Source organism: Bos grunniens, chromosome 4, assembly GCF_055505025.1.
Source record: "Bos grunniens cultivar Pamir isolate PY7600 chromosome 4, Bosgru_T2T1.0, whole genome shotgun sequence".
Taxonomy (NCBI): Eukaryota; Metazoa; Chordata; class Mammalia; order Artiodactyla; family Bovidae; genus Bos; species Bos grunniens.
In genome coordinates this window covers 25,054,895-25,076,552 of record NC_141168.1, presented here as the reverse complement: position 1 = coordinate 25,076,552, position 21,658 = coordinate 25,054,895, and the positions used below count along the sequence as shown (strand labels likewise).

Here is a 21,658-nt window from a genome sequence, read left to right as displayed (position 1 = left end):
CTGTCGATGGACATCTAGGTTGCTTCCATGTCCTGACAGTTGTAAATAGTGCTTCAGAGAACTTTGGGGTACATGTGTCTTTTGAGTTACGGTTTTCTCAGGGTATATATCCAGTAATGGGATTGCTGGATCATAGAGTAGTTTTATTCGTAGTTTCTTAAGAAATGTCCACACTGTTCTCCATAGTAGCTGTATCAATTTATGTTCCCACCATCAGTTCAAAAGGATTCCCTTTTCTCCACATTCTCTCCATCACTTATTGTATGTAGATATTTTTGGTAATGGACATTCTGACTGGTATAAAGTGATACCTCATTGTAGTTTTGATTTGCATTTCTCTAATAATGAGCAATGTTGAGCATCTTTTCATGTGTTTATTGGCCATCTGTATGTCTTCATTTGAGACAAAGGTCTGCTTAGGTCTTCCACCCATTTTTTTAATTGGGTTGTTTGTTTTCCTGATATTGAGCTGCACGTGAATTGTTATGTAACCTATAAACATGAGAGTAGACATCAGTAAACCAAGCTACTGCCATGTTGCAAATAATATTTCCTTTTTTTTGCTTTCTTCTCACTACAGTTCTAGCTGGTTATTTCTATAATCTTTAAAAGTTTTTTTATTCTTTATGTGTTAAATAATATTTTTGCTGGTGTTCATTTCTAGATATTTTTATCTCCGAGTGATTTAACTTAAATGATTAGATGATTTAATTAAAATTGTGTTATGCATTTCATTCAGGTATGTCAGAAGGTCCTGTTTCTATCTTGATTCATTCAATTTTACTATTAAACTTTTAACTGGGACCACAAAGCATTCACAAACAAGAATGACATCTTGGATTAATTCCCTTGGGATGCTTTGCTCTGTGCCAGATTTTATTTTGCTCAGCTATCAATGAGGCTGTTGTGGAAATGTGGGTTTTCTCTGCTGTGAGAATTTATGCGTACAAAGAAACTTGCTTTTCAGAAAGAACATTGAGAACCCAGAGCCCAAGAGGAAAGGTTATTAAAGTTAATGAACCAGGGTAACCTTATCCAGAGGTTGCCCAGAAACACCATTAAAACAAAAGGTCAATTGCTATTGCTGTTTTAGTTGTATACCCTCTCCTTCTCCAGGCTTTAGAATCTAATGGGGTTTGGCAAATAATTTTTATGTCAGATGAAAATTCTTAAATTTTTTCCTGTAAAATTTTCAGTATCTGGGCATTACTGTGTTTCATTTGGGAAATAGAGTGTTACTTAACTAATGAGAATGGATTGTTTTGTATTTCTGAGAGGTGGCACCATTCCACTGTTTCACATTTGTACAGAACCGAAAGTGTTCTAGGTACTTAAGTTAGACATGGAAACAGATACAATGATACTATTTTTATTGCATTTGTGGTGCTTAGTAACTACAAAGTATTTTGTGTGTGTATGCATGTTTTAAAGGTAGAAATGCTGTTCATGCTTGACAACAGTCTTCAGAATGTTTTCGTGTAACTTATATCTGAAAATCTGTATCACCACACTAAGAGTTCTATAAATGAAAAAACCAAGACCCAGGCAAGTGAAGTGACCTATACATGATTACTAAGTTAGATTAGAACGGTTCCAGTGGTTTGTTCTTATCCAGCAGCTTTGTTTAAGATTTCCTCTAGGTTCTTTCACTTAGAAGATTCACTTAGAGTTTGAAATTACTTGAAAACATGACAAAAATCTCTTATAAGATATCTCTATGAATGGCAGGAATGTTCTTAAGTAGTGTTACAGTATTTCCATATGCACTCTGCATTTTACCCCTTCATGGTAGGATGTAATGTAGATGACAGTCTCCATATATATAGGCTTGGGTCATGTCAGTTAGAGAGTAGATGGCTTTATAGTTTCCTGTAATATAGTATTTAACTTAAAAAAGTGGTAGGTATGTATAACCGGTAGACATAAGATATTTACAAAGGAGATAAATATTTGAAGAAAAGAAAGGTACTATTATTTTATAAAGAAAGTGAATGATTCACAGTGTTGTATATAAAAATTTTCACTAGTCTCTGAGCAAGAAATGTTTTGCACATGATAAAGTCCATAGATATAATAGACATTTCAGAGTTAGAAAAAATCAAATTTTCAGGATACCTGGAATGACTTAAAAGTTGATTTCTGAGGAGTTAAATCTACCACAATATATTGACAGTAATTTCCCCCAGTTTCCATGGGAATATCAAGGCTATGCATCACTTTATTCTTAAGATATCTAACTTCAACTCAGCTAGTTCTAACTATTGTTTTTGATATTGTAGTAGAAAACAGTTTTACTGCGAATTTTTTTTACACACTGTATATTCCTCTGGAATTTTTTTTTTAAAGACTCTGAAGCTGCATTGTTGAGAAGCTGGTAAAATGTAAACTTTTCATGGCCTAACACAGAAGATCCTAAACTGGCTGCTCATCAAGATTCCCCTTGGATACTGTCAAAGTACTGCCTCTTTTTACTCACAAAGGACCTTTGGAATCAGAATCTTAGGGGATGCCTCTTAGTTACCTTCATATTTATAAATCTATCAAAACACTGGTTCTGCAGCAGCCTTTCCATATGCTTATGTTTAGGAAATACTAGTATTTATTTTGGAATGTTACCAGTTAAAAATTTCATTTTTAAGGTTACTTAGAGGAATCTTCTTAAATGATCTTAGAAGCAATGGCTAAAGTGGGTGCCTTTGCTTAAATTCTGTTCTTAAGTTTATTTTTTTAAACATATTTTTCTAATTTTCACAGAGACTGTTTATTTGTTTGGTGGCTGGGATGGAACGCAAGATCTTGCTGACTTCTGGGCGTACAGTGTGAAAGAGAACCAGTGGACTTGTATCTCTAGAGACACTGAGAAAGAGGCAAGTTTTCAGACTTGAGTTCTCACCCATCTTTATTACGATAGGGGTGTGGGCATACACTTCTCTTTCTGAGTGATTTGTGTTCTTTTCTAATGTATGTCAGCAGTGGTAGCAGAAGAATTTGTGGTGACAAGTTTGGCTTACGTATTCTTGCATTCCAGCTTCTATAGCAGGTTCTTGAACTACAGTTACATGAACAAGTCTATATTATAGAGATAAATAGAAATGGGTATCTAATATAACTTAGATTTTAACCATTTTAGTTAAAATGTAACTGTATAAACCATCTTTTTTCTCATGTTTGTGTCACCTCTACTCTTATTTTGTACATTTATTTTTGTTTCCTCTGGAAATACGTGCTTTTGATTCCTCACTATCTTGCTACTTTGGCCCCTCCATATTTGACTATATTATCAGTTTCCACAAATGGTAGATATTTTATTTTTAACTAAAATTGTTTATATGTATTCATGAGTGAGTCTATTGATGCATATACACATAAAACTTCCATAGTGAATAGAATGTCTTGAATTTATGATTTTGAATTAAATAAGTGTATAATTAATTATACACTGCTAGAAGGCACATATTCATGTTTTTTTTTAATATCTTTGTAGAATTTTTTATTGTACTTTTCCATCCAAGCAGTTTTAGATTACAAGGTGAAAAATAAACTAAAAACAATTGTAACAGCAAATGAAAAGAAGAAGAAAAGACTTAATTCAAAGCCACTAGTTTTAATCTAGGAAGGCCATTTTTTTAAAACTCTGGTGCTATGTTTTTCATCTTAGGAAACTGGATTCTTGCTTACTTGGTGTGTTCCTTTGTTAATCATTAGAGTATTTTTTAATCTTTCTAAAGAGGTCTTAAAATTATTATTATCCCTGTAAAAACGGCCTTTGCCTTTTCAGTATTAAGTACCATTTTCTGAAATGATTATTTCTCTCCTCAAAAATACAAAGGCAGATCTTAAAAGAATACCTTTCTTATTGCTCTTAAACTATTTTAAATCTAGGTTGATTGTGTCTGAATTGTTTTTGCAAGAAGTTTACAATTCATCCTGAAATCCTTTCTCTTCACTGAATTGCGTCGAATTAATGCCTAAGTTCCACCAGTTCTAGCACCCAATACTGAGTTTCAGACATTTTTTCCTCTCTATTCCTTTCAGCTTTGTGGTTTCTTTCTTAAACTTTTTTTGCCTCCATTGTTGATTCCAAACCTAGTCTTCATTCATTAACATAGTCTTTAAAAAATTTTTTTCTTTGGGCCACATAGCATCTCTGCTTAAGCCCTATAATTAATCTCAGTCTGTTTCAGTTATCTACTGCATTCTATATATCACAATATATTCCATATATTACAAGTACCCACAGAACTTTAGTGGCATATAATAATAAGTATTTTGTTCACCAGTCTGTAGGTTGACTGGGCTCACTCATGTGTTGAGAGTCAGCTGACTGTCTCTAGTCTAGACTAGCTTCTGGGACTATTTGAGTGTGTTCTGCATAGCCACTCATCTTCTTGTTGGCTAGCATGAGTCTTATTCTCATGTAGGGGCAAGGCTGCAGGGGGGATGATGTAGACGTATGTGCGTCATTAAATTTGTTATTGTCCCATTTTCCCAAAAGAAGTCATGTGATCAAATCCACAGTTATGGCCGATGGGCGGCACTACCCAGGGACATGGATCAGGGAAGTATGAGTAATAACAGCTACAACAATAATAAAGAAGTTTATCTACCTTAGTTCTATTTGCTTAGTGTGAAAACTTCAAATTTCTCATCATGATTTGGTCCCCATCTACTTTTCTAGCCTCATTATTTGACTGTGCTAGCCATACTTGTAGTTGCTAGAATTATTCAACATTCTCACCTGTATTCTTTGGTATGCAATTTGTTCTTTCCCTGTTTGGAATTAACAGAGGCTGCTCCAACCATGTACTCAGCTTTTACCTAGTGTATGCCTGCTGCTGCTGCTAAGTCGCTTCATTCGTGTCCAACTTTGTGCGACCCCATAGACGGCAGCCCACTAGGCTCCTCTGTTCCTGGGATTCTCCAGGCAAGAACACTGGAGTGGGTTGCCCTTTCCTTCTCCAGTGCATGAAAGTGAAAAGTGAAAGTGAAGTCGCCTAGTTGTGCCTGACTCTTCGCGACCCCATGGACTGCAGCCTGCCAGGCTCCTTCGTCCATGGGATTTTCCAGACAAGAGTAACTGGAGTGGGGTGCCATCGCCTTCTCCGAGTGTGTGCCTACTTACCCTTTAAAACACAGTTCACACTCCAGTTCCTCTGTGAAGCCTTTCTTGACTTCCCCAACCAGAATTGGAAGCTTCGTTTGGTGTGACCACTTAACCCCTTAAATTTCTTGAGTGGGTTACTACAATGATTAGTTTATATTTCTGTTTCCCAGTGAAAACTCTGAATTCCTTATGGCATGGATGGTTACTCTGTAGTGAGTAAATAGTTCAGATAAGTTAGATAAAAAGCTAATGCTGGAGAAAAGCAAAGAAATGATAAATACAAAATTCAGGAGAGTGGCTGCTTTGGCAGGAGAGGGGAATTATAGGGGTCCTCAAAAGTAATATTAATGTAATATTCTAAGAAATATTTAGAATGCAATTAATAGTAGATTATTTTGCTGAGAACACTTTTCTGTTATTTTCAAGTCAGTAGAGGTAAATTGATTATCCAGTATTGGAATTAAGATTTATTATAGTTTATTATTACTTACTTAATTTAAATACCTAAAAACCTTTGTTTCATTAGTGAAGTGAATGAGGATATATGGCTCTAGCAAAATGCTTATTCCTTCCAAAATTGAAGAGGTTCATATATCTAATTTTGTTTTCTACAAAATTAGTACAGTAAGTACAAGTTTTATTATTTAATGATACCTCAGTGCGTATTTTTTAAAAAGTATAATATACAATTAAAAAGCAGAATTACTGTGTGTAAAATAATTAAGCAACAAGGATATATTGTGCAGCATAGGGAAATAGAACCGTTAATTTGTAATAACTTTAAATGGAGTAGAATCTATAAAAATATTGAATCACACACACACACAAAAGTAATTTAATTTATTTAGATTAAGTACCCTATCAATAACACATAGTAGATTGAAAGATAGTAGAATGGCTCAGCTTTTAGAATAATTATTTTAAATGTTCATGTATATATGCATGTAAGTTTTTATTGGTTCAAAACAAATTATATTTTTAATTTTGCATTTTTATAAATATCTTTAATATCTATCTTAGTGGAAGACAGCTAGATTCTCATATGCTCTTGTGCATGTCATCTTTTATAACAGACTGTTTTACGTAAAATATATGAAGAAAATTGGACCTCACATTTATATATTCTTGGAAAGACTATTAATACTATTATTAGTAGTATTTTAATAGTATTTTAAGTGTAGCCTTTTTATGTAATAGCACATATTCTTTTTTGATCTTATACTCCATATTGACAAATTGTTGTTTGCTGCTTAAAAGTAATTGCACTATAGACTCTGAGACCTCATCAGCTAATGGTTTGTATTCTGTTACAGTAAAATCCACTGATCTGTGTTGCTCTTTGAATATATCTTTTTTCCTGTGCTTGTTTTTTTACTTGTGTGATGGTCACTTGAAAAATATTGGTTCTGTGAGTTAGTCAGGTCTTCAGATGTTGACATATTTTATTATACCAAACCAAATTTGTTAATATCACTTCAGTCACATTAGCAAAGTCTTTATGTGTTGAGAAGGTGTCACAATCACAGTGGCAGGTAGAAGTTTTCTAAAATTCTAAATTTGCTTTAAAATGTACATTTTATTACTGGCAACAGATTTTATCAGTTGTTTTCCTTTAAAGTAAAATACATCATTTACTTTTCAGAAAATCTCTGAATACCTGTACCTGGATTGTTAGTTTTCTTTTGAGTAAATACCATGTTTTGTGGAAAAAGCAGCTAGATCAGCATGCAACTAAAACAACTGCATAGATGCTTTTCCTTAAGACAGCCATCATATGTCAAGTAGCACTGTCTTATAGTTTTCTAAGTCTCTTTAATTGTGACTGAATAGAAGGCAGGTAGATTTATATCTGCTGCTATATCACAAGTCATGTAGCTTCTGGAAGATATCACATACACTTATAAGTGAGTAAGAGTGAAAATAGTATTGTTATGAACAGTGACAGATTTTATTTTACTGGGGTCCAAAATCACTGTGGACGGTGACTACAGCCACGAAATTTAAAGACACTTGCTTGCCCCTAGAAGAAAAGCTATGACAGACTTAGCGTATTAAAAAGCAAAGACATCACTTTGCCAATAAACGTCTGTATAGTCAAAGCTATGATTTTTCCAGTAGTCACATATGGATGTGAGAGTTGAACCATAAAGAAGACGGAGCGCCAAAGAATTGATGCTTTCAAATTGTGGTGCTGGAGAAGACTCTTGAGAGTCCCTTGGACTGCGAGGAGATCAAACCAGTCAGTCATTCCTAAAGGAAGTCAACCCTGAATATTCATTGGAAGGTACTGATGCTGAAGCTGAAGCTCCAATGTTTTGGCCACCTGATATGAAGAGCTGACTCACTGGAAAAGACCCTGATGCTGGGAAAAATTGAGGGCAAGAGGAGAAGAGGGCAACAGAGGATGAGATGGTTAGATAGCATCACTGACTCAATGGACATGAGCTTGAGCAAACTCCAGGAGATAGTAAAGGACAGGGAAGCCTGGCATGCTGCAGTTTGTGGGGTCACAAATAGTCAGACATGACTTTAGTGACTGAACAATAACAACAATTGTTATAAAAATGACTTTGATTTTATAGAGTCCCTGAAGACCCCTGAAGTGCTGTTTTAACCCCCATTCCCTTTTCACATAGGAAGCTATCCCAATAGTGCCTTAGTTAATGTCCTTATGGGCTTCTCTGATAGCTCAGTTGGTAAAGAATCTGCCTGCAATGCAGGGGACCCTGATTTGATTCCTGGGATGGGACAATCCGCTGGAGAAGGGATAGGCTACCCACTCCTGTATTCTTAGGCTTCCCTTGTGGCTCAGCTGGTAAAAAATCCGCCTGCAATGCAAGAAACCTGGGTTCAGTCCTTGGGTTGGGAAGATCCCCTGGAGAAGGGAAAGGCTACCCACTCAGTTACTTAATGTTCTTTGTAGGTGTCTTACTCTTACCCCAACTCTGTCCTGTCCCTGACCCCGGACTCAGTTCATGATAATGCAGTGCGTTTCAGTGCCATGTTTCTTTAGTATCCTTTAGTTCCTTGACTTGTCTGTCTTTCTTGACCATGGCCTTTTTGAAGAATATTTGGCAGTTTTGTAGACTATCCTTCTGTTGGGTCTGTTTAATGTTTCCCTAGGATTGGATATAGGTGAAGCATTTCTAGCTGCGATGCCACGTGTGAACATCAGGTCCTCCTAAATATGTCCTGTCAGGAGACAGGCACGGTACATCAGTTTGTCCGATGTGCTCACCAGATTTCCTGCTCCATGATTAAGTAATTTGAGGGGAGACATTTTGAGACTATGAAAATATTATGTTACTCATCAAACTTTCCAGAGAAGGAAATGGCATCCCACTCCAATATTCTTGCCTAGAGAATCCCGTGGCCAGCGGAGCCTGGTGGGCTGCCGTCTATGGGATCGCACAGAGTTGGACATGAGTGAAGCGACTCAGCAGCAGCAGCATCAAACTTTTGCCCTTTTAGCATCCATTGACGGAACTGTTAAAACTTTCTCCAAAGTGGTTGTACTGTTTTACATTCCTTCCAGAAATGTATGCGAGTTCTGGTCGCTTCCTATCTTCTTTCCCTATTTGGCACCTTTTTCAAGAATCAATGGAGTATATAAGTATATTTGTCTTTTAGGATATTCGAATATGCCCCATTATCTTTTAATCTATTTATATTCCAGTGTGACTTTAGATCAAGTAATGTAAGACCTTTTTGTTCTTCTTTTTAAAAATTATTTTGACTCTTCTAAGTCCTTTACATTTTCACATAAATTTTAGAATCATTGTCAGTTTCTAACACTGTTGAAATTATGATTGGATGTGTGTTCAGTCTATAAATCAACCTGAAGGTAATTGATGTCTTAATGATACTGAGCCTTCTAATCCGTGAACAGGGCTAAATTTCCATTTATTTGAGTCTCATTATCCCTCAGCACTTGGAGTTTGAAGATTAGAGGTCTTTTTTATTAAATGGACCCCAGTGTATTTTGCTTTTCCTTGCTGTTATAAATGAAACTTAAACATTTTTAATTTTCAACTTGTTTCCTGATAATATACTGAAGTAAATTGATGTTTTAGTATTTTTTGTATCATCACTTTCGTGAATCCACTTAATTATTTCTAATAATTTGTCTTTTGTTCTATGTTGATTTCTTAGGATGTTTTAAACACTCCTGTCATCTTTGAGTAGAGGTGATTTAACTTCTTTGTTTCCACTCTTTAAAAAAATTTTTTTAATGTCTTACTGCACTGGCTGGACATCCTTATTTCAGATCTTAGCAGGAAAGCATTCTGTATTTCACCATTAAGTGGAAAATTAGAGTTAGGATGGTCATACCTTGTTTATCAGATATAGGAAGTTCATTTCTTTTCCTAGTTTGCTGTGAGTTCTTCCTCATGAGTATGTGTTAAATTTATCAGGTGCTTGGTTCTATAATATTTATTGCTAAGATTGTATATTTTCTCTCTTTATTCTTTCACTTTTCTTTTTTTTGACCTTGCTAGCTAGTGGGATCTTAGTTCCCTGGCCAGGAATTAAACCTGGGCCCCAGCAGTGAAAGCACCAAGTCCTAACCACTGGACCACCAGGGAAATCACCTTTATTCTTGGCAAAGTACCTTGATTGATTTTCAGATGTAAAATTGACTTTGCATCTTTGAGATAAACCCCCTTTAGTTATGAAATATTCTTTTTATATATTGCTGTATTCTATTTAATATTTTGTTAAAGATGTTTTGTGTTTGTAGTCATGAGGTATACTAGCTATCTGTATATTACTTCTCCTCTTCCTCCTTTGTAGTATAGCTTCAGTGTTGTGTCGTCCTCATAAAATATGTTAGGAGTGAATAGAATACAGATTTTAAAAATGGAGGTCTTTTTCTTCCTCTGTTTTCTGAAAAATTTTTTGTAAAATTGATACTAGTTTTTCCTTAAGTATTTGATAAAATTTACCAGTATAGATAGCTGTGGCTGTATTCTCTTTGTAGAAAGATTTAAAATTATGAATCCAAATTTTCAAGAGATATAATGACTTCAAGAGATATAATGACTAACCCTAACCCTAACCCTAGGGTGTCAATTTTAATGTTATTTTTTCAAGGAATATGTCCGTTTTATCTTCTTAGTCAAATTTTACTGTATTTTTCATGATAGTTCTTTGTTTTTTAGTGAGCCTATATTGGTGGTACTGCTTTCATTTCTGATACTGGCAATTTGTATTTTCTCTCTCTTTAAAAAAAATTAGCCTTACTACTGGTATAATTCTGTTAATCATTGTTATTTTTTGAAAGGAAAAAAATAACTTTATTAGTTTTCTCTATTTTTTCTTCTGTTCCCCAGTTTCTTGGTTTCTATTCTTTATTCCCTTTTTTCTTCTTAGTTAGGAAGTAATTTGCTCATCATTTTAATAGCACTTTTGCTAATTAAACTGAAGCAAGAAGTTCTATTATTCTCCTATTAAAACTTCAGATTTCACACTGTAGGGAATATGGCATAGATTCATTATATGTTGCCTCATATTTGTTTTTGAAATTGTTTAATTACAGAGGAAATTGTTTTTGTTTTTTTTTTTAACCAGGTAAAGAACTTTATTAACTTGCGTTTCAGACTTTCCTCCCAGGCTTCTTCAGCTTAATTAGCTGCAAAGAATGAATTGTATACAAGCAAAAAATGCGAAGAGCTGCATTGTCTTGGGGCTTGGGATTAAAAATACTAGATCTAGATTTTATTAGATCCATAAAATTTTAAAGAGCAGTCATAATATAAGATAGCAACTCCCAATAACTTTTTCAAGATTTATCTTCATCAGAAGTTGACTCGGCTTACTTTGCTTCATTCTTGGAAGCTTCACCAAAATTGTCCACAACATCTAGAACTTCATCATCATCATCCTCTCCCATGGCAAGTGGTGCTTTTCCATCCACAGATTGTTCAGGCAGAGCCTCAGCCTGTCTTCTTAAACTGGTCGGACTCTGTGCCAAGCAGGTTTAAGATGCTGGGTAGCATTTCTGTCAGCTGCTTTGTCTCAGCATGGCCTGTAACAGTGAAAGTCTTTGCTACCAGAGAGGCCTAACCTCTAGGGTTGTTCAAGTGAATCACTATTCCTTGATTTGTGAACATCTTCACCTCTTCAATACCAGAGATACTGTTTACCTCTGACTTCTTTAAAGAGAACTGAAATTTCTTTATTGTCTGCTGTAACTGTTCTAAGAACCACTTTCTTCTTTCTGCTAGCAGTTTTTTTCCCACTAATGTGCGCTTGTGCCTGCCATTTGGCGAGTTTATTCTGGTTCGCGATAGTTTCTTTCATCTTGCTGGAGCAGAAGTAGGCTCCCCTGGTGGATTAGGTTTGGTGCTTAGGGGGTCTCCTGCAGACCAGCTGAAATTAGGTGCACACATGTGGGGACACAACATGGCAGCCAGAGCGGAAATTCTTTCTTAAATAAAATTTCTGCCTTTCTGCTGCAGATTTTCCTTGACAAAAATATTTAACAATAATCTTAAAATAGTAATTAGTGTGAATACTCACACAAATGTCAAGCTGTTTTTCCTGTCTGATATTTTTATTCCTTCATCTAATCTAAATAATACTGGATTACTCATTCTGTAATACTGCTTTTTTATGTTGTATCCTTCTCTAGAAATCTATAATAGCTCTTTAATGCTTGCAAGATTATATTCAGTTCTCTGTCAGTCATTCACAGGCTTTTTGTATTTCTACCTTATACTCAACTCTGCTGTTTCTGTGGCAGGAATTCTTCATCTCAGTCATAACTGCACATACTGTAGTGTAATTTTGCTTTTTTTTCTCTTCTGGAGAAAACAGTATGGAAGAGTAGAAAGAACAGTTTTTGGCTTGGTTACACTGGGTCTTAGATTCTATATCTTAGACTGTAGACAGACTATTTAGACTGTGAAATGGTGATATTATTTCCTTATGGAGTTGTTACAAGGATAAATAAAATATATATATGCATACATAGTAATTATATAGGTAGAATTTAGGAGATATTTAACAAATACAAGTTATTTTTCCTTTTCCCTCTTTCAACTAATCCACTTCTATCCAGTTGAAGTTCCATTTTTTTTTCCCATGAATTCTTGTTTTTTTTTAGGTTTATACTACAATGTTTTTTTAACCTTTTCTGTCCTGTGATACAAGTGATCTCAACTAATTAATTTCTGTTGATAATGTACTGTTCTTCATTTTGTTCCCTAATTGTTTAATGTAGCTGAATTATTTATCTTGTCAGGAGAGTCAATTTTATATAATATAAAGTGTGGAAGAAGTAGAGAAAGACTTGGATTCTCATTCTGCTTCTTTCACTAGCTTACTACTTTCAGAAGGATATCTTTCTTCTTTGAGCTTCTGCATCTTTATTTTTTAAAGGAGAACATCAAACTATAAGTTTTATTAAGGTTCCTACCAATTATGAAATTCTAAATATTCTTGGAGTATCTGTTTTATGCTAGATTCTGATGAAGTGTACAAAAATATTTTGAAAAACCAAAAGTGTCTTTGAGTAGATTGACATGTACAAAAGAATTAAGCTCTGTACCCAAATGACAAAATGTAATGGAGTATACATTAGAAGGCATATAAGTGTTATAAACAGAGTGCCATAAAATAGAAAATAGTTGTTCTCGTCTTTCCTGGTATAGTTTAAGCATTTCTAAGCTAAGATTTGTGTCTCCTATTGCTTCTTTTATTTTTCTATAGAGACTTAAGTCTAATATTGGACATATATTAGTTGGACTTGATCAAATTTCTGAGCAAACCTGTTCGTGAAAGTCAGCAAAAAGAGGCATTTAATTTTGTTTTCTGTTATTTATTCTTTGAATTTTCTTTCTTTCTTTCTTTTTTTTTTTGTTTGCTCTCCACAGAATGGTCCTAGTGCTAGATCATGTCATAAAATGTGCATTGACATTCAACGAAGGCAAATCTACACTTTGGGGCGTTATTTGGATTCCTCTGTGAGGAACAGCAAATCTCTGAAAAGTGATTTCTATCGTTACGACATTGACACAAACACATGGATGTTACTCAGTGAGGATACTGCTGCTGATGGAGGACCGAAACTAGTGTTTGATCATCAGGTTTGGTGCATAGATAACTATATGGTGGAATTAATTAGTGCTTAGTCACTCTAGCTGTTCGAATTTCAGATGTTATGCTGAGTTTTCTGTTAGTGATTTCTACCACAAATACCCATGACAAATAATAAAAGAAACTATTGTTTCAGTAGTTTAAAGTTATTCTTTAATTTTTTTTTCTCTTATTTGGTATAAAATAAAGTGATATGATCTCAGAACACAGTTGTTAATTTATGAAAACTTTATGGAGAGTAGATGGAAAGGCACATTTAGTTCTATGGTATTCATAAATCATAACATTAAATTTTAAATTGTTTATTCTACATTCCTGAAAATTTTTTAATTACTTTATAATGAGTTCAAGGATTTGAAATGTAGAGTGTTTCTTCCAATGTGAGTACAGTATATTCACTTTTGTATATTTGGCATGTGCTAGATGAAGTTTAAATTCAGGACCAGTAGAAGTCATATAATGATGTTGTAAACAAGAAGACTACATATAGTAGTCTCATAAACCATTTAAATATCAGTATGTGTATAGCTCTCATCATCCCAGTTATTGTTATCTGTCTTTGAATTTTTTTTTTATTTTTAAATTCTTATTTTGTATCCTTTCAGTTTAGGTCAGTACTACTTCAAACTAAATAGTAACCACTTTGAATTCAGTAGGCAGTTTTGCTTGGCTCAGCCCATGTCCAAAGTTTTTGGAGTATGGGGAAGAAAAAGATTTTTTTTTAAATCTATAGTACTATTAATGAACAAAACATTATATCAGTACTTGAGAAATTGGGGGGTGGTGCTAGAATTTATGACATAATCTATGCCTAATATCTAGGCATTAAAACTAAAGTCTTTATTTACTGCTTCTTTACCAGTTTTTGTTAATTCTGTAAAACTTTCCTCCTGCCATGTTTATATTAACAAGAAGATTTTATAGGAGAATGGTGAGGGGAGTGGCTTATATGCCTACCGAGTATGTGGTGGGTGGAAAATAAAAAACATTAGTATAGAGTGTGCTCCCCAGATTGAATTTGTAACTTGTGCTGGCTGTACATAACCCAGCTCTGTAAGGCTTTGCACTTTCCTGCTGACATACTCAGTGTTGTTCATGTAGAAAATAAGAACTCCAAAAAAGTTAGACTTGCTCTGATCTTTTAAAAATAGAACATCAACAGATAATGTTATTAGGGGAACAATTTATTTTCTTCCAACTTGTTCCAAATATCTTTTCCAAAAGATGCTTATGTTTTTACAGGTTGAAAAAAAGAATAACTTAGGGGTAGTCTGAGGATATCGCATACGTTGTGCTCATGTGGGCCTATGTTTCTCTTGACTTTGGTAAAATAGAATGTCCCCTGAAGCCTAGGTTCTGTTAAATAATGCTTCACTTTTAACTCAGTAGATGTTATTAACAGGACACTAGGGGTGAAGAGGCCAAGATTGCAGTGGTGATTCAGCCAATAGCTACTTCTGTGACCTTGAACAATTAACACAACGTACTAGCATACATTTTCTGTTCTGTTTCATGCAAATTCAAAGTTATAAGTTGGAACCGACTCCAAGAAATACTTGGAGTTGTTTGTAACACTATAAGATTTGATACTTAACATTCAATTTGAGAGGATCATGAGAAAGCTAGAGGCCTGAAGTTGTGTTTAAAAATTACTTTGCCATTTTAAATTTTAGCATATTAAAAAAATTAAAATTCAGAGACTTTTAGATTTCCTAAGGACATAGTGGCAGCTTAGTTCTGAAGCTTTCCATGTTGTTGCTTTGTGTGATTCTTCAGGAACAATGAGAACCAATCGAAAAGATTTTTAAAGAAGCAAAAAAACAAGACAAGTCACATATTCAGCAAAACCAGAAGCCAAAGAAAACCCACAACTCCCAATTCCTTGTAAATTTAGCCAGAAACAACTGGAATACCCAGAAGCTGTATTGAAGTTCACAGCTGTTTAATGGGGAGAACTGGGAATGCAGAGGAAGCCTAGCAGAGGTACATCTTAATGGAAATGTCATGAGCAGAGCAGAAATTGAACCCATTGCAGCTACTGAGGAAATCAGTTAAGTAACATGGGGGCTTCCCTGATAGCTCAGTTTGGTGAAGAATCCATCTGCAATGCAGGAGACCCAGGTTCAATTCCTGGGTCGGGAAGATCCGCTGGAGAAGGGATAGGCCACCCAGTCCAGTATTGTTGGGCTTCCCTTGTGGCTCAGCTGGTAAAGAATCCTCCTGCAGTGTCAGAGACCTGGGTTCGATCCCTGGGTTGGTTAGATCCCCTGGAGCAGGGAAAGGCTACCCACTCCAGTATTCTGGCCTGGAGAATGCCATGGACTGTATAGTCCATGGGGTCACAAAGAGTCGGATACGACTGAGCGCCTTTCACTTTGACTTTTCACCATGTGGAAAATGCCCAGCAAGGCCCATAAGTGGTATGGAAACACCATGACAAGTAGGGACAGTGGCTTGTTCTGCATGTCCATTGAAGGAACTGGGGGAGCTCAAGGCTCCAGGTAAGGCCCCCTAAGCCAGATGAGATCCAGTTAGAGAAAACATGGCTTCACAGAAGCTCCATATTTTGAAGAAGCCATGCAATTCATTAGAAATAGAGGAGGAATTCCTTGAGAAGGAATATCATACCTCCATAGGAACCTTGTATTATCTGGTGCAGGGAAATTTAGCTCAGTTAAATATGGGAAATCATATTTAAATGTTAATTAAATATGAAAAACTAATAAGTAGTAAACAGTGTAATCAGTAGTAAACAGATCAGTAGTAAACAGATCTTTAGTGAAGTACTCTAAAGGAAAGCAGTGAAAGTAAAAACAGTAGCAGAAGCTTTCTTTCATGCTAACAGCAGATGAAAATTATATTCCAATATTCTAACATAAATTAAATGACTTAATGAAGCTTGAAACTCTGAAGAAAACTACAAGGCATACATTCAAGAATGCAGATGAGATGGCCAAATAATTGGAGCAGGTGAAACTGGGCCTGGTAAATCTCAGGGAAGAAATTGAAGAAAAATATAGTAAACTTCACTAGTTTACAAGGAACATAAAGAAGACTGGGTAAGGGTCATAAGAAATACAAAAAGCAGATAAAGAAAGCAAGTATGGATATAACAGCTAGCTAGGAAATATGGAGAAGGAAATGGCAACCTACTCCAGTGTTCTTGTCTAGAGAATCCCAGGGACGGGGGAGCCTGGTGGGCTGCCGTCTATGAGGTCACACAGAGTCGGACACGACTGAAGTGACTTAGCTTAGCAGGAAAGTATAGACAGAAAAGACATGCAAAAGAGAGCCAACATATACATTATTGGACACATTAAAGAAGAAAACCAAAACAATGTAACAGAAGAAATATTTATACATAAAATTCAAGAAGAATTTCCTCAAGACGGAAACCTATTCCACATAGTGTAAAAGGATGTGTTATAGCCAGAGAAAATTGCCCTAGGCATTCAACTGTAAAAAATTCAACTGTGATAATATATTAGTGACATTGAATTTCAAAGATAAAGAAGCCATTTTGGGGCAACTAGACAAAATGATCTACAGTTGCATTCAGTGCTAAGAGACAGTATCTAGAAGGTTTTCAAAGAAAAGACAGTATGAGCCAAGGACTTGACATAAAGTACTGGACAGTGTAAAATGAGCCAATCAAGAAGAGACAGGAGGAACTTCAGTCACAAGATTGGAGATCTCAGCTTACTGACATTCTCCCTGGGTCAGTGTGGATCATTGAACATACACTTTTACTGTCTTCCTGCCCAGCATCCTGTGAAATGACAAGAGAATACATTAGTAATTGTGTAGAAAAAAAAGAAAGATTGCTCTTAGGGAACTTAAAATATTTGAGGGAATTCTTATGAGTTAGAAAGCAGGTAGGATTAGATCCAACCAAAATAAACCACAACCTGTAAGACAGCAGCAACTGGAGTCTCAAAGTATGTATTTTGGGGCAAACAGTACATGATCCATTGGGGATGAAACAGCTGGACAGTTTCCAGTTTGACTGAGTAGCACTGGACTGTGATCGTTATTAACAGGTCATGTGTTCAGTGTGGACATTGGAGCTGGACAGATAAAGCACTGGAGAGCTGCCTGCAGCACCCTTCACAGCATTATGTCTCGTCTTGCCCTACACAGTCCCTTAGGTAGACTGTATATGCAACAGGCAGATGAATAGGGGTTCTCAGATACGAAGAAGGCTAAAACAGTAATGCCCAAATCCAAATATTTGAAGATAATTTAATACTATGAGACATGAGATACTGAACTCAACAAACTAAGACTTAAAAACAGCTTGTAGTGTGAACTGAAGACATCTTTAAGTGATTAGAGCAATTCAGGAGGCTACTGCGTCCATGAAAAGGAAATATATAGAAAAATTATAAATTAAAGATTTGATAGTGAAATTTAAAAATTCAGTAAATAGATTAAAAAGCAATGTGGACATCCTCACCTCTAAATAGTTACTAAATTATTACGTTTCTCTCTGAAATTATGAGAGAAAAACAAAATTGTTCTGAAATATTCTGAAATTTGAATATGTACCTGATAGTTCTAGAAAGAGAATGGAAGCCAACAAACAAACAAAAACCCCACTCAAGGTAAAAATGAAGAAAATTATCAGAACTAAAGAAAGATACTTTTCAGAATGAAAGAAATTCCTAGTACAGATCAGGATAAATGAAAAAAGAATATCCCTGCCTTGATACTTCCTTAATGATATCTCAGAATCAAGAAAGAGAAAATCCTATAAGTTACAGAGAGAAAATTGGTTACCTTCGAGAGTAAACAAGTATCAGCCTCCTAGGTGGCACCTAGTGGTAAAGAAGCCGCCTGCCCATGCAGGAGACACAGAGATGTGGGTTTGTTCCATGGGTCAGGAAGACCCCCTGAAGGAGCAAGTGGCAATGTGCTCCAGTATTCTTGCCTGGAAAATTCCATGGGCAGAGGAAAGTGGCGGGCTACAGTCCATAGCGTCACAAAGAGTCAGACATGACTGAGCACAAACGCACAACATACACAAGAATCAGTTTAACATGAGGATTTTTGGATGTTGCTGGGAGGTCGGGTAATGGGTTGGACGACACTACTTAGCTTTATAATAATTTCTTCAGATTTTGTGAGGAAGAAATTAATTTTGAACTCACCCTAACCCTAGCCAACCTTGTGTTCATGTAATAAAGTAAAATAAGATACTTTCAAATTAAAAAAACAATTGGGGATAGGTGTGAGGAATAAGTGGCTATCCATTATTTATTTGATTTTAGAAATTAAATATCTATCCTGACAGAGTAGACTCAAGATTTCTTGAGGGAAGAGATACTGTGGATTGCATAGTTTTAATAAGCCATTGGATTTTCAAAACATTTTTCAGAGATAAAAAATTAAAAGGAAACCATAAACTGATAAACAGCAAAGTTCCCTGGAGTGATTAAAACTTGTTATCTGAAAATAGACTCTCATTGAAACTAGGTATCTTACAGGGAACAACCAAGCTAAAGGAATAAAATTATTTCTATTTTGTGTCCTGTTTGTTCTAAGATATGAGAAAGAATCATCAAGCTACTGCAGTATCTTCCTCTGTCTTTGAGTTTGGCCTGCTGTGCAAGAAAGAGCTACCAAATAAAGATGTTTATGTTTCTCTGATAACAAATGAGAATAGCCATATCAAAAAGAAAGTTAAATATCCCCCAAAGGAAAGAGAAATGCCCTTTGTAGTCATATGAAGTAGAACCATAAGGGCTAGATAACAGGGACTGAACAAAATGAGTATGACTCTGTGAAAGAAAATGAAAATACGCTCACTCTATGTGTGTCCCTCAGCAATGTATGGATTGCTTTTCATGATAGAGTTGGATTGCTTGGATATGATGGATTGCTTTTCATGATATAATCATTTAAGATTAAAGCATAGGATCACTTTTCTTCTGAGTACCAGGGACATGAAAACTTTGACATCATAGTTTTTGAACCGTGCTCCCCAAGATTTCACCCCTGGGAATTACAGATTTTCATCTTAATTTGTAGAAGTCTGCCAGAAACCTGGGGAATGGCAAGTGAGTGAATCTTTAGTGGTAGGTAAAGATTTGGAGGTGCTAGACTAGAATTGTTTCTTTTTAAGATGAAATACTAATTTTAAAATAAGCTTTATAATTATTTAGTTTTTTTGTTAAAAACAATACCAGTAATAAACAGCAGAAGTACTTTGATAGGAGGAAAGAACTGAACATATAATGCCTAGTATTTGTGCTTTAGCAACAAGATGTTTTATTATTATTGAATATTATTTAATATTAAATTTATTATTAAGCATAAATGCCACTTGTATTCAGTCTCTGATTACCAACTTGTACTTATGTATTCTTTGAAATAGAATTGGTTTCTTATTTATTGTCCTGTGACCAATGGCTGTTTTCCCAGAGATATTTTTGTAAAAACAATCTTGAGTTGAAAGAATGGAAGAGTCAGGGTTGGCTTTTGAGGATGAATTGCTTGACGTACCTCAAAGAAAATTAAATTTACATACTGTGTTAAAAGGAGGCCAGATTCATCATGCCATAGAAGTCAGCCCAAAGACGGATTGCTGCAATTGTCTTTTCGTATGTTTGTTTTGGTAAAAACATAACTGGGAGAATTTTGTAAAATAAATGCAAAATGATGAATAAGCTACATCACTCTTATTCACATATCTTCTCTTTTATTAAACGGTAGCAAGAGGAATGGAATGCTTGCCTAGAATGGAAAGGGCTTCTCAGGTGGCACTAGTGGTAAAAAAAAAAAAACCCCACCCTGCCAATGCGGGAGACATAAGAGATGTGAGTTCAATCCCTGGGTCAGGAAAATCCCCTGGAGGAGGGCATGGCAATCCAATCCAGTATTCTTGCCTGGAGAATCCCATGGACAAAGGAGCCTGGCGAGCTACAGTCCATAAAGTCTCAAAGTCGGACACGACTGAAGCAACTAAGCATGCACGAACTAGAATGGAAAAAAGGGAGTTTTTATAAGGAGGATGTGATCACTGTTTTCCCACAGAGTATGTTCAGTATTAAATCAGTAACTAAATTATTATTGGTTGATTTGGTAAAAATTATGCAGCTCGAGAAAGCATAAAACTCCTTAACCCAACATATTTTATTCTCACTGGGGAGAAAAAAAAAGGAAACCTGGAAAGGTATTTTGAAATCCATCCTGAATCTCTTCCACGTGGTGAGCAGAGCAGGATTTTAATATAAATTAATAAGTGCATATAATAATCAAGGATGGTATTTGATATTATTAAGACAATATTTAGTTTTTTTAGATTCTAAAACTGCACACATTGGTTTAATTTTAACTCATATGACAGGAGCAGTCTAAAGCTATTCAACCTGTTGCCTTGTTCTGTAGATGTGTATGGACTCGGAAAAACACATGATCTACACCTTTGGTGGTAGGATTTTGACATGTAATGGCAGTGTAGATGACAGCAGAGCCAGCGAACCGCAGTTCAGTGGATTGTTTGCTTTCAACTGTCAATGTCAAACCTGGAAACTTCTTCGAGAGGACTCCTGTAATGCTGGTCCTGAGGACATCCAGTCTCGGATAGGACACTGCATGCTCTTCCACTCAGTAAGAATATTCTTTACATTGTCTTATGTTATTCTGTCATGTATCTCTCAATAGAAAAAGAAGTGGTGCAATCTAATTCTTCAGTAAGAGAGCAAAACTTTTCATTAGAAATAAATAAGTGTTGACAATGATAAGGAAAAACAAAACTACCTTTATCGGTGAACTGTTTGCTAATTATATTTCCTATCAGCCTAATAATTCCTAAGTAGTTATCTCAGCACTTTTATGACTGACTTCACTGCTTATATGTTGTAGCTATTTCTCTTTCTTACATACCTTTCTACTTACTGTTTTCTCTTAGTATCTGGAAGGTTGATTTTATTATCTGTTCTTATTTTCCCCTCTGCTACTCTCCATTAAGTGCAAAGAATTAAGAATTGACTTTATAGAATTGGAATTAAAATTTATCAGCAAAAACCAAGACATACACATATGTCTTTTTTAGTAATAGAAAAAAAAAATCATGAGTTTATACTGATATGTCCAAGTTAAATTTAAGATTATAGAATTTAAAATTTTATATCTTTGTTTTTGTGAAACTTTATAGTTAAAATCCTACTTCTGATGATGATATGTTACTTACAGTTACTTGCTCTTTCTATAATAGCTTACTGGATAGCAAAACTAATAGAATCACTGAATGCTGTTTAAGATTTCTTTCTGATTATTTTTCTGTTTAGGAGATAGCCCACTAGGGATGGGTAGTCAAAAAGCGAGAATTAAAATCACTAGAAAAACTACTACTTGTCTGCATGATCATGTGTCTCTGTCCAATTGTATCTTTGTATATAGGTTTTGTATATAGGCTTACTTGTTTTTTTCCCCCAAATTTCAGACATTATT

The 21,658-nt window shown here is 35.2% G+C and overlaps 1 protein-coding gene and 1 pseudogene across 17 annotated transcripts in view; one reads left to right on the top strand and one right to left on the bottom strand.

Moving 5' to 3' along the window:
- MKLN1 (muskelin 1) overlaps positions 1-21,658 on the top strand; it is a 396,990-nt gene that overhangs the window by 308,570 nt on the left and 66,762 nt on the right. For 12 of the 16 annotated variants that reach the window (XM_086395594.1, XM_086395595.1, XM_086395597.1 and 9 more), the window contains 3 exons: positions 2,755-2,867; positions 12,982-13,194; positions 20,594-20,815. In XM_086395594.1, the coding sequence (XP_086251720.1) occupies positions 2,755-2,867; positions 12,982-13,194; positions 20,594-20,815 (548 nt within the window). The remainder of the gene's footprint in view (positions 1-2,754; positions 2,868-12,981; positions 13,195-20,593; positions 20,816-21,658) is intronic. The other 4 variants (XM_086395608.1, XM_086395606.1, XM_086395607.1 and 1 more) reach the window with 1 other exon arrangement.
- LOC147373791 (transcription factor BTF3 pseudogene) lies at positions 10,653-11,407 on the bottom strand (annotated as a pseudogene). The gene has a single exon (XR_015162083.1). The product of XR_015162083.1 is annotated as a transcription factor BTF3 pseudogene (transcript).